Here is a 12,070-nt window from a genome sequence, read left to right as displayed (position 1 = left end):
AACCATATCTTTATCTTTTTCAGGATTGATAACAATCGTTGTCCCAAAAGTCTACAAAAACAAACACACACCAAGTCATCAACAGGTTTATGATACCATATATTATTTTCTCCTGCTATTAAACAATCATGACAGTGGAAAAATTTCATAAATTCAGTCTGCATTCTAAAAATTAAGTGAATACTATAGTTCCTCCCTTATCTTTGGGGGACATGTTCCAAGATCCAAGTAGATATCTGAAACCATGGAGAGTACCGAACCATATATATTGTGCACGTGTGTGTGTACACACACACACACACACACACACACACACACACACAGTTTTTTCCTATACATACATACAATTTAAGGCTTCTCTTTGGCATTATCTGATTGCCAGTATCACTACTCTTGCACTTTGGGCCATTATTAAGTAAAATAAGGGTTATCTAAACCCCAAGCACTGTGTACTAAGTGACCAATGGGTGGATAGTATATACTGGGTGGATATGCTGAACAAAGGGATGACTCATATCCCAAGTGGGATAGGCTGAGATTTCACCATGCTACTTAGAATGGCTCACAATTTAATACTTATGAATTGCTTATTTCTGAAATTTTCCATTTAATGTTTTTGGAACACAAGTGACTACAGGTAACTGAAACCACAAAGAGTGTTACAATTCTGCTTCTGGAAGAATTTATAAATCCCTGAAACATTTTCTATTGTTTTTTTGACGAACTTTTTACATATGAATTCTTCAAATAGATATTAATTCCCATCAACACATCCATTTGGACTTCGTGGCTATAGTTTTCTTTCTCCTTCACTTCTAATTATAAACAGCATGGTTTTTAGCCTGTATTTTAAATCAAAAATGCTATATTAAAATAAATATTACTAAAATTCTATGTGTGACAATAATAGTTAGCTGTTTGAGGACATAAACTACCAGTTTGAAGAGGTGGTGAATATAATTAATCAATGTAATACATATTTTTGAAAAACTAGTCTTGCCTGGGCGCAGTGGCTCAGGTGGTTGTGTGTCATCCTGTGCACCGAAAGGTTGCTGGGTCGATTGCTGATCAGGGCACATACCTGATCCCCAGTTAGGGCACATATAAAAAGCAACCAATTGATGTTTCTCTCTCTCTCTCTCTCTCATAAAAAGCAACCAATTGATGTTTCTCTCTCTCTCTCTCTCTCTCACTCTCTCTCTCTCTCTCATATATAAAAAGCAACCAATTGATGTTTCTCTTTCTCTCTCTCTCTCTCTCTCTCTCTCTCTCTCTCTCTCTCTCTCTCTACATATCCTTGGCTGAGGATTAAAAGAAAAAAGAAAAAAAGAAAAAAAAATGGTCTTAAGTATACACTACACATTATTTATGCAGGTCAAGGCAGACTATTGGCGAAAAAGTAGAAATACATTAGCATAAATACCTTCTGGAAAGGAACACTATAACACTATGACCACCAGGGGTGGGAGGGACTTACTTTTCACTCTACCCTTTGTACTGACTGCATTTAAAAATAATGTACACACACTGCCAAGATCAGCTTTATTTTGATAACAACACTGTGCTGAATGTAACTTCCTATTTTGTCCTTATCTTATGGACACTCAGGAACGATGGTCACATCACTGATTTTTTACTACCCAAACTAAAAATTGCAAAGGTTTCCTGTTCCCTGAGGACTACATGTTGACAAAATCCTAAATCTCTATTAATTAGCCTTTCCTTAACATAAAGTTTCATTGCCAATCCAGCTTAAGTCAGTCATGAGTTTTAGCTCAATATTGTTGTATAGAATTTTGAGGTGGTGGTGCGCATGTGTGTACAAGCTTTCAACATGTAAAATAGTAAGTAACTCCAGGCCTGATATTCCAAAAAGCAGTATGAAAGCTTTATCTTTTTATCTCATTGAAATATTCCTTGTGATAGAGATTCTCACGCAGTAGAAATACGACATTGTCTATTTTCCTCTGATGATAACATCTGGCAAAACAATTGGGCAGCATCACTACCAGGATGTTAGTATTGATACAATCTACCCATCTTATCCAGATTGTCCCAGTTTTAACTGAAACTAACTTTTGTATGGATTTAGTTTTTATCACCTGTGCAGATCTGTGTACCCTTCACCACTGTCAAGATACCACAAGGAATCCTTCTGTTGCCTTTTTTATAACCATACATGTACATAACTGTTGGGGGCCAGATGTAAGCTGGCAAGGTCCTTGCACCTGAAGGGGCTAGCAAGGCTGGGACCCTTACCCACACAGTTTTCCCAGACTTGTTTGGATGGCAATTATCAGTAGAATGAGAACAGCCTTTCATGGCTTACCAAGAAGTCTGTAACTATTTACTGAGATATGCTGTACTGAGAACTTGTCCTTCTGCTGTGTCTCTCCCTTAGAGAATAAGAGGAACAAAGAATACATTCCTCTTGACAGACCTCCTATTCAGTGTGTTGTGTATAAATAGGATTGTGTGGCTAATAAACTTGCTTCAGTTCCTTGAGAGCTGTAGTCTTCCTGACCCCGCTTTCCTGTCTTTCTTTCTTTTCTCAATTCCCACCTCCCTGCCTCAGCCCGGCTCAACCTGTCAGGCTGGCCCTGACACATAACGCATGCTACAGAAACATGAAAGTAACGTTTAAATAATAAATCCTAGATTGCTAGGAAATAAAGTAGCACACACATCAACCTACCAAAATGTGCACTAGTTCTCACTGTGCAAAGGTATGTTTAAAAAGCAGATTCACAAAAATGACTACTGTAGAATGAAATGTATGTAGTTATGCTGATGACAAATAGTCAAACAGCCTTTCAAGTCATGTTTATACCAGGATGCTGTTTATCACTGTTTGTGTTATCTTAAGTTTGCACTGCCCCAGCCAGAGTGGCTCAGTGGTTGAGTATCAACCCATGAACCATGAGGTCACTGGTTGATTCTCAGTCAGGGCACATGTCCAGGTTGCAGGCTAGATCCCTGGTGGAGGGCATATAGGAGGTAGCCAATCGATGATGTTTCTTTCTCACTGATGTTTCTATCTCTCTATCCCTCTCCCTTCCTCTCTCTCTAAAAACCAATAAAAAGATATTTTTAAAAAGTTTGCACAAGTGATCTGGAAAGAAATGGAAGACTACTATTTACCTGATCACCTGCTATGAAAAAACAAAGGTACCTCCAAACAGTCAAGTTCACTTTTCCCAGGGTATTGCAGTATCCTGAAGATGGGCCACCCACCCCTTGTACAAAGCACAGTTGGTATTACTATCAAGACAAACCCCACACACCTTGATGTACTCGCTCCAGTGCTGAAGCAGGATCTGCTGCCCACCCTTCACTCGGCTAAACAGCTGGTACATCTGAGTGAGGTCAGGCACTCTGTTCTCATCAAGTAAGTGATCAAGTCCTGAGATCACACAGTAAATGTTAGCATATCACATCAGTAAGTCAATGCGAATAATACTTAAACCAGAAAATAGTATGCACCACAAAAAAAGTTAACATGTAATATAAAAAATTAGGGAATATTGCTTATTTCTACACAGGCAAGTTGTTCTGGTGCAATATCTGATAAATCCTATTAAGTGAATCTCATTTTTCTAACCATGGTGGGAGATGTATTCTTTATTTCTTCATGTCACTAAGCAGGGGTGGGAACTTTTTTTCTGTCAAGGGCCATTTGGGTATTTATAACATCATTTGCAGCCCATACAAATTTATCAACTTAAAAATTAGCTTGCTATATTTGGTCAAACATTTAATGAACTCACCCATAATGCCTTGAGAGGGCTAGATCAAAGGATTTCTCGGACCTTATAGGACTTGTGGGCCAGATGTTCCCCACTCTTGCACTAAAGCCTTCTTAATTCACTAAAGTAGCAATAATCTGAAAATGCTCACACCAACTATGTGACCTGGGAGGTTCATGATTCCAAGTTCCTTCTGATCTAATCCACCAGTCCAAAAGTATACTGTCAAAGAATATGCTATCAAATGTAATCTTTTAGATGATTAATTTTATCCATAGATATAATACACTGTGAGAGAAAACCATTTATTATTGATTAAACACGGCATTTTAAAAGTTCTTCTTTCCTGTTTTAGGTATTTAGATTTTATAAAACCACACCACCATTGGAACTTTCACAGATTTCCTAAATATCGGCTTTATAATAATGGAGAGGCAGCTAAGTTAGAAAAGCAGCGAGCTAGTCATGTTATTTCACAAAGTCTCAGATTCTTCTATAAATGGGCACAATGTCCACCCGCTGAAGGTGGTTTACAGATGCACACAATGCACTGTGGGTAAAAGTACAGATCCTCACTAAGGGCTCCCATGTTTATTTCTCTAAATTACGTTTCAATCTACTAATGCAGTAACTTTATAACTGTACTGAAACACTAAATAATGTCTTCAAGAATTCAAAAATTACAGCTATTTTTTCAATGCCTCTAATTAAATTCAGATTAAGCTCCTATATATAAAATTCATAATTTTCTTGAAACAATGTATGCAAATTTCTACTATTTACTTGAATCCCCTTTTCTCTTACAAAATGACTCATTAAAAAACACACACCTAGTATGAATTCTGAATGCATTTGTATTAGGTAGACCATTAAGTTGAGGCCTCATTCATGAGCAAGTATACCAGCTTTATAGTTTTCAGTGAGGTATACATAGAAAGACATCCAGACTTACACCCTGCCTCTCAATTTAGGAGCTGTGACTTGAGGCACGATGTTCAAGCTGTTAGCCTCAGTTTTCTTACTTGTAAAATGGGGGTAATGATTTCACTGGGTTGTTCAAAGACCAGAAGATATTTATATGAAGTACAATGGATGCTCAACAATGCAATTCTCTCTTCTTCTGGCATTATATTGTGGTTTCACTTGGAAGTCCCACTTTGACTATCTAGCAAAGTAGAATCCAAACCAGAATATATTTGGGTGCTATTTAGGGCCTCCCCAAAGTTAAACTTTAAGGTTTTCAATATCTTGAAACACTCCGTAATTCCAAAATGACTTTCAAATGGTAACATTAAATACTTAAGAGTTATAAGAAGTAACAATAAGTACTAGAGTATTATAAATAGTCTCACTGTTGCTGCAAAGCATCAACATTTGAATTACTCTTTAACAAAGCTTTAGGATCACAAGGGGAATGTAAAATTAGCAATATAATGTGTTCTATTTTCTGTTTGCTTATTTTTCCAGGATAATCAGGGTAGAAAAGTGTACTCTGGCTTATGCTGACCACACATCTGGCAGTTTATCTGACACTCAGCTGCTTGAAGGGCATGGGAAGAAGTCCATGAAAATCTAACAGCCTGTCCAGTGATGTACATCTACACCCGCAGCAGCATTCCAAGCATCACCTGTATGTCAGGTACAATACAGAGGCACATGGACCATGAGCACTGCACAAGTACCCAGCTGCAAACTACCTGTTGTCTAGAGGAATCTCTAGGAAGCTTTCGGCCTGGACAGTATTTGATTTGACTTCAGCATAAGCTGTAGTTCTACCACATGCCTTTCAATATTTTTCTTAACTAATTTTCTCAAGGGCTAATATGTTCATTATTTTTAATGATTTTTAGAGACTGTCTTATAACAAATGTCCTTACATTGCTACTTATAATGTTTCACTTACTTTCTTAATGCATTAAGGACTATCATTCAATTTAATTGATACAAGAGTTAGGAAAATTTACCTTTCTGCAGAATTGCCGTTAAATGTTCTCCTAATAGCTGTTTCTCCACACAAGCAATCAGTGGTTTTCTATAACAGGCAAAAAGAGAATGTTTCAGAAATAAGGTTAAAGGAGAGACTTTGGTTAACTGTAAGACTGGGAGTTTACAGCTTACACAGATACTCTATGGAGCCAATCAGAAACCAAAGGGTCACAGAACAAGCACTCTGCTCACACGTGGACAGTCACCACTGCTGTTAATACAGAGTCTGAAGTATTTCTGAAAACAATTTACTTAAGAACATAAATAGACCAATAGATGCTGGGAGAAGGGGACACCAGTAGATAGGCAAGTGTGCCGTGCCTTACAATAAAAGTGGCCCCACACTTGGCTGGCAATCGGTACTCATGCTGTAGTCATTTTTTGAATTTAAGTTTTGCCTTCCATTATGCACATTACTTCTTGGATTGCTGCTGTGATTCTGCCCTCTTCTTCAACCCCAATTACTTCTCCAGGTTGCATAAAACCCTGTTTTCTACTGTTACAGCTATGTCTCTCTGTCCCCACTCTGTCTGCTTTCTTCCATAACCATTTATCAAAATCCAACTTAAGGAAGAGCTTTCATGAAGTCCAAGTTGCATGTCACACAGACCAGAATATTTGAAAATCTGGAAATTCAGCAGGTGTGACTGCCATAATTATAGGGACACAAACAATCATTCTTTCTGGGTTCATTAAAAAAAAAAAATCAGAGTATCTGTTTTATTCTGAGCTTATTAATTATGGCCATCTTCCCAAACCTTAATTTTATAAGGAACTTTTCAATGTATCATCTTAATTAAACCTCAGAGAACCCTAGAAAAAGGCACAGCAGACATTCTGGCCTCCATCCCACAGATGAGAAGACAAGAGTTCAGAGATGGTGTGACCTGCCCAGGGAGTGGTGAAGCTGAGAGTTGAGTTCAGCGAGTCGTCAGCACCTTTTCCAGTCTGCCTCCAGGAAAAGGAACAGTGACCCACATGAGGGGAGGTGAAGGGCAGAGAGTAAATATGCCATAAAATCCATCCATTTAAAGTGTACAGTTCAACAGTTGTTAATATATTTACAGAGTCATATAACTGTCACTATGATCTAATTTTAGAACATCATCATCATCCTAAAAGAAACTTCATACCCATCAGCACTTCCATTCTCTCCATCCACCCTCCCTGTCTCCTAATTAGAGGCAGATAGTAATTTCTACAGATTTTCCTATCCTGAACCTTTCCTATAAATGAGATCGCACAACATGACTTGTCTGGCTCTTTCACTTAGCAAAGTATTTTTATGGTTCATCCATGTTGTAGCATGTGTCAGTACTCCATTCTTTTTTTAATGCTGACTAATATTCCATTGTATGTTTACCCATTCATCAGTTAATGTGTTGTTTCCACTTTTTTACTATTATGAATAAAATAATAGTAAGAAACTATTATTTTATAATAATGGCTCAGTAGTTGAACCAGGAGGTCACAGTTCAATTCCTGGTCAGGACAAATGCCTGAGTTGCGGGCTCGATCCCCTGTAGGGGGTGTGCAGGAGGCAGCTTATCAGTGATTCTCATCATTGATATTTCTATCTCTCTCTCCCTCCCTCTCTGAAATCAATAAAAATATATTATAAACAAACAAAAAAAACAATGCTGCATGGACATTTGTGTACAAGTTTTGTCTATTCATTTCTCTATATATTTAGGAGAACTGGTGTATTGGAGAAACATATGGTTAACTGTTTAACATTTTGAGGAAATACCAAATTGTTTTCCACGGTGGTTGCCCCGTTTTACATTCCTACCAATTATGCATGAGGGTTCTAATTTCTCCACACCCTCATCAATGCTTTTGACTGCTTGCCTTTTTGTATTACAGACATCCTGGTGGGTACTAAGTGGTACTGCATTGTGATACAAAGATATAAATAAATAGTATCTTTGTAGACTCATTCAGTACTATCTGGGAGTATTTTTGCTCTTAGCACATTTTATATTATTTGTGATTACTCAGTACTTGTAAGATAAATTAACTGCTTTGTTTATGTAGTGTCAGATCTTGCCAGTGGTCAAGGAAGGATAAAAGTCTTTGTTGAGTATCTTGCTACAAACCTTAATAATAAGCAGGTTAATTATTAAAAAACCAGCCAGGAAAAGGTTTCACCTATGATCGAATTGCAAAAACTAAATAAATGAATAGTACTTACTGTGTACTGTGGTCTAAATACGTGATTACTCGGTCTCCTTCTTCCTCTAAACGTTTACTTACATGGTTAAGATATTCTGGAACCTTCCAAACAAAATATTTAAACACATCAGTAACAAAAAGATTCTTGATTTTACTGAAGAAACTGGAATATTGTTTTCCTTACAAATTTTTATTTAAAAGCAGAATATTTCAAGCCAAATATTAACACAGATTAATGGGGGTGGGGTGGTAAAGTGGGAAGTGTATGCAGGGCAGGTGGGATACACAGAAGTTTCCTTAAACTCAATTGTGGAGATGAAACTTAACCTCTAGAAGCAGGGCTAAGGCAGGACTGCATTGTTGTGCCCTGTTCACAGTGCAGTTCTGTGGTTGATGCCATAGGGCCCTCCATGCCTGGGGCCCCACAGACAGGTGAGCAGCAGCAACTGGGGGCTGATGTCATATGTACCCTCCCCCATCACTGAGGCCCCATAAACAGGTAAGCAGAAGCACCTGGGTCAGAGGTTATAGAGCCTAATGACACCCCCTGGCCCACATACAAAGAGTGTCAGCAAAAACTATTCAACAGACTGGTTGTCATTTGTGGACACTAAACAGCATGGTTGCAGAAGATCTCAAAATGCACATCAGTTCCAGGGACACATGGTCTCCCTGCTGTCATATGACAGCACAAGAAAGGCCCACAACACAGGTCTGTGGGGTTCTGATCTAGTGGCAGCAGCCAGGTCTGGTATTTGACTCGAAACTCCCTCTTTAAAACTAGGACAAAGAAACCAATGGCCGGTTTCATCCTGCACAGTAACAAGTAACATTTGGGTGACGGTCCCCAGGGGCTTCCTCCAGGACTGTGCTGTTGTAACACCTGCAAAACTGGCTGTCAAGCTTTTTTGGGTTCATATCACTATGTCTTTCATATGTTTTTTGGGGTAATTTTTTCATGTGGTTCACATAGATAAATTTTTTTCATGTGTTAGATTTCATATTTAAGATTTACCTCTTGCTTCAACTTGAGTTCCTTTATATACTTCCTTCAGAAGCTATCTTACTGGCTTTTTTTAATTATTATTGTCATTTGGAAGGAGGGCAAAAATGTTTCTATAGGAAATTAAATCCTTACTATAATAAGAATGAAGCTCATTACTGGATATTTCAGCTAGATTATAGATTTCAAAAAAATTTCAATAAAATGTTTGCATGTGTAAAAAGACAAACATTTAGAAATTACACTTAGATGCACATCTATAAAAATGAAATAAGGCAATTCAGAAACATTTTGTTGTCTCACCTCTCTTTCTTGCATTAACCTTTGGCCTTCTGCAGCATATAAACAATTAGTTTCTTCCAAAAATTTCAGTTCAAATGAATCTTTATATACCTAAGAAATGAGCAGAGTTATTGACCAATTACAGTAAACAAAACTACCTTTTGAAGTGTTGATGTACCCCAAATTTTGAGGGTGCAAGGCCACAGTGACTTGCACTAATTCCTTCACTGAAGCGTTTCAGGCCAGCTCAGCTGCCTCCTATGTAGCTGACCCCAGAGGCATAGCTGACTTCTGCTTAGCTGACCTTGGGTCAGCTGATTCCTGGCTGGCTGACCTCTACTCAGCTGACGGGGGCAGCCTAGACCACTTTTACTGCTCTCCTCTGAGTGCCACCAGGCCCTTGTCCTTTATCCAGGGAGTATTGGGCCCATGTTGTAAGGATTCTTTCCTATTGTGGCTCTTGGTGTGGTGTTAGCCCGAGTCATTCTCCTTCTAGTGGTTAAAAAAAAAAGCTCCCATATTTTCAATAAATACTTCTGTGATTTCATTTTTTGCACTTAAATCTTTGATATGTCCATTTATTTTGGTGTAAGTAGTTAGGCAGGGATCCAGTTTTTTTCTTATACACTGAAAAGTTACTGGTAAATTTAGAACAATAAGATATTTACCTGAAGATCAGAGAGCATACTCAGCAGACTTCGCAATAAGCTTCGGTCAACAGCTTCACCATTTCTTTCTTGTTCAATCAATAGCAGAATTCCATCAATAGTTTTACTCTGAACCATTTTATCACTAATAATATGGTTTCTAAATAGTTCTAATCCCATATCCCTGAACAAACAATAAAAAAGTAAACTATATTTTAGTTTCACTTTATAGAAATTTTAGGTGAAGCTCTAGCTACATTATATCATCCAAAGTCTGTTCATTTGCTAATTCTCTAAATCCAGGTGTCAAGATTTTTTAATTTTCATTGTGGGCCAGTCTAACTGTGCCTTGTATTTCCTTCTTTATCAAGGCTGTTATGTTTTCCTGGAGGGGGTCAGGCAACTGTTACATGAGGAATGTTGAGGCATTACTAGGTCAGGCATGTCATTGAAAGTATCTTGCAAAAACCTGCTATCCTCAGCCCGCAATTCACACCATTCTTCCTGGGCATGATCAGAGATGCTCAAGGCTTTAGGAACCTACCCTGCTCCACTGCCCTCATCAGCCCCTCCATGTCCTTTCCTTTTCCATCTCTGTTCCCTCTACAGAGCTTGTCATCCAACTGTTCCTCCCTGACACTTGGTTCTCTCCTTTATTTGGCCCTTTCAATGGGAGAACTGACATTAAAATATGACTTTAAGAGTCCATCATACTTCTTCAGCTCACTGCCTGAGGAATTTAGGAGGAAATTTAGCTGTCAGCTACTATCCACAAAAACCATGTGATAACAAAAGGACTCTATGCTTTGCCAAAACACCTCCTCAAATCCCCTAGGTGCCAAATACAGAGGGGGCCAAAGTTCAGATCCCTGAGCCCAGCCAGGTCTCCTGAATGGGCAGCTCAGGGGCAGTGGTGGTGGTGAGTAGTAATAACGGTGAGCAGTGGTAGTGATGGTGGTGATGGTGCTGAGTATAGAGTAGTGAGCAGTGGTGGTGATGGTGTGGCAGCAGCGGTACTAATGGTGAGTGGTAATAGCGACAAGCACTACATATGCTGGTGGGCGTGCGTTCTAGGGAGCCCTGTCTGTGTTGGAGAACCTTCTCCTCCTTCACTGTGTTCCATAATCACAATGGCCCTGTCCTGTTCCCTGGAGGAGCTGCAGATCAGTCTTCCGTGAATTTCAAAGACAGAGCAGTAAAGCCCAGTGGGCAGCATGTGGGCTCAAGCCAGTCACATGGGCTTGAATCTGCCCTCCCCTCCCCAACCCTCCCCCGATGCTTGCTGTGACTCTGAGGCAAGGAACTTAACCTTTCTGTCCCTGTCCTTCCTTAACACTAAATGGAGATCACGTGAATTGTGGTACATCTGGCCAGGCAGGTATCCAGTGCATAGGAAGTTATCTGTCCGCTAGAATCTTCTTCCTTAAATCTAAATCTCAGTTTAAGGCTTCAGGAGCAGCCCACCAACAACTGCCAGGGTATCTCATCAGCTTCATCTCTCTGATTCTCACACGTTCTGGGCATGCTGCTGTCCTGTCATCAGAGTGGACTTCTTTTCTCTATTGCCTCTTTAGCTACCTAACCACTCCTGCTCATTCTGCAGGGACTGGGCCCAGGCGTGCCGCTTCTCTCTTGTCTTTCCCAGTGAGTCTCTCCCACCTCACCGTGATTCTTGTACTGTACTATCGTGCTCAGTTTTTCTGCCTGTTGCAGTGGACTGAGTGTGGTATAGTATACTTTATACTATAAGCAACGTTCATAGCCTATGTTATAAACTACATTTATAAATTAAGAGTTCAGGCTAGGTAACCTGACAACCCAGGTATAGCAAGTTATTTGAACTCTGTGCTTCAGTTTCTCCACATATAACATGGAGACAATAAGAGTCACTCTTTACAGAGCTGTTCTAAGGATTAAGTGAATTAGTAGATGTTGAAGCACTTAGAACAGGGCTTTGTACAGAATAGAAGCTATGCAATTTGCTGTTATCAGTTTTACCATCCTTATCATTTCTCTGAATAAAGGCTATCTTTTCTGTGCAGTGTCTGCTTTATTGCAGACATGCGTGGATATCTAGCATGAGAAATGTAGGAGCCAGAGGAACAAAGGGGGAAAGTGGTATTAAGGAAGGGGAGAGTTTCAATAGTGTCTAAAGCTATACAGATGTCAGGTTATCCTATATAATGAAAGCCTAATATGCAAATCGACCTAATGGAGGAATGACTGTCACA

General features: G+C 39.1%; 1 protein-coding gene across 1 annotated transcript in view; it reads right to left on the bottom strand.

Moving 5' to 3' along the window:
• The window catches only part of CUL4A (cullin 4A), a 59,206-nt gene that overhangs the window by 24,571 nt on the left and 22,565 nt on the right, over positions 1-12,070 (bottom strand). Inside the window, 6 exon segments of the mRNA XM_006102033.3 lie at positions 4-51; positions 3,285-3,403; positions 5,711-5,778; positions 7,927-8,009; positions 9,214-9,303; positions 9,861-10,023. Coding sequence (XP_006102095.1) covers positions 4-51; positions 3,285-3,403; positions 5,711-5,778; positions 7,927-8,009; positions 9,214-9,303; positions 9,861-10,023 — 571 coding nt within the window.

Source organism: Myotis lucifugus, unplaced genomic scaffold (genome assembly GCF_000147115.1).
Source record: "Myotis lucifugus unplaced genomic scaffold, Myoluc2.0 scaffold_395, whole genome shotgun sequence".
NCBI classification, from domain to species: Eukaryota; Metazoa; Chordata; class Mammalia; order Chiroptera; family Vespertilionidae; genus Myotis; species Myotis lucifugus.
Note: the sequence above shows the minus strand (reverse complement) of the source record. Positions and strands in the feature narration are given on the sequence as shown.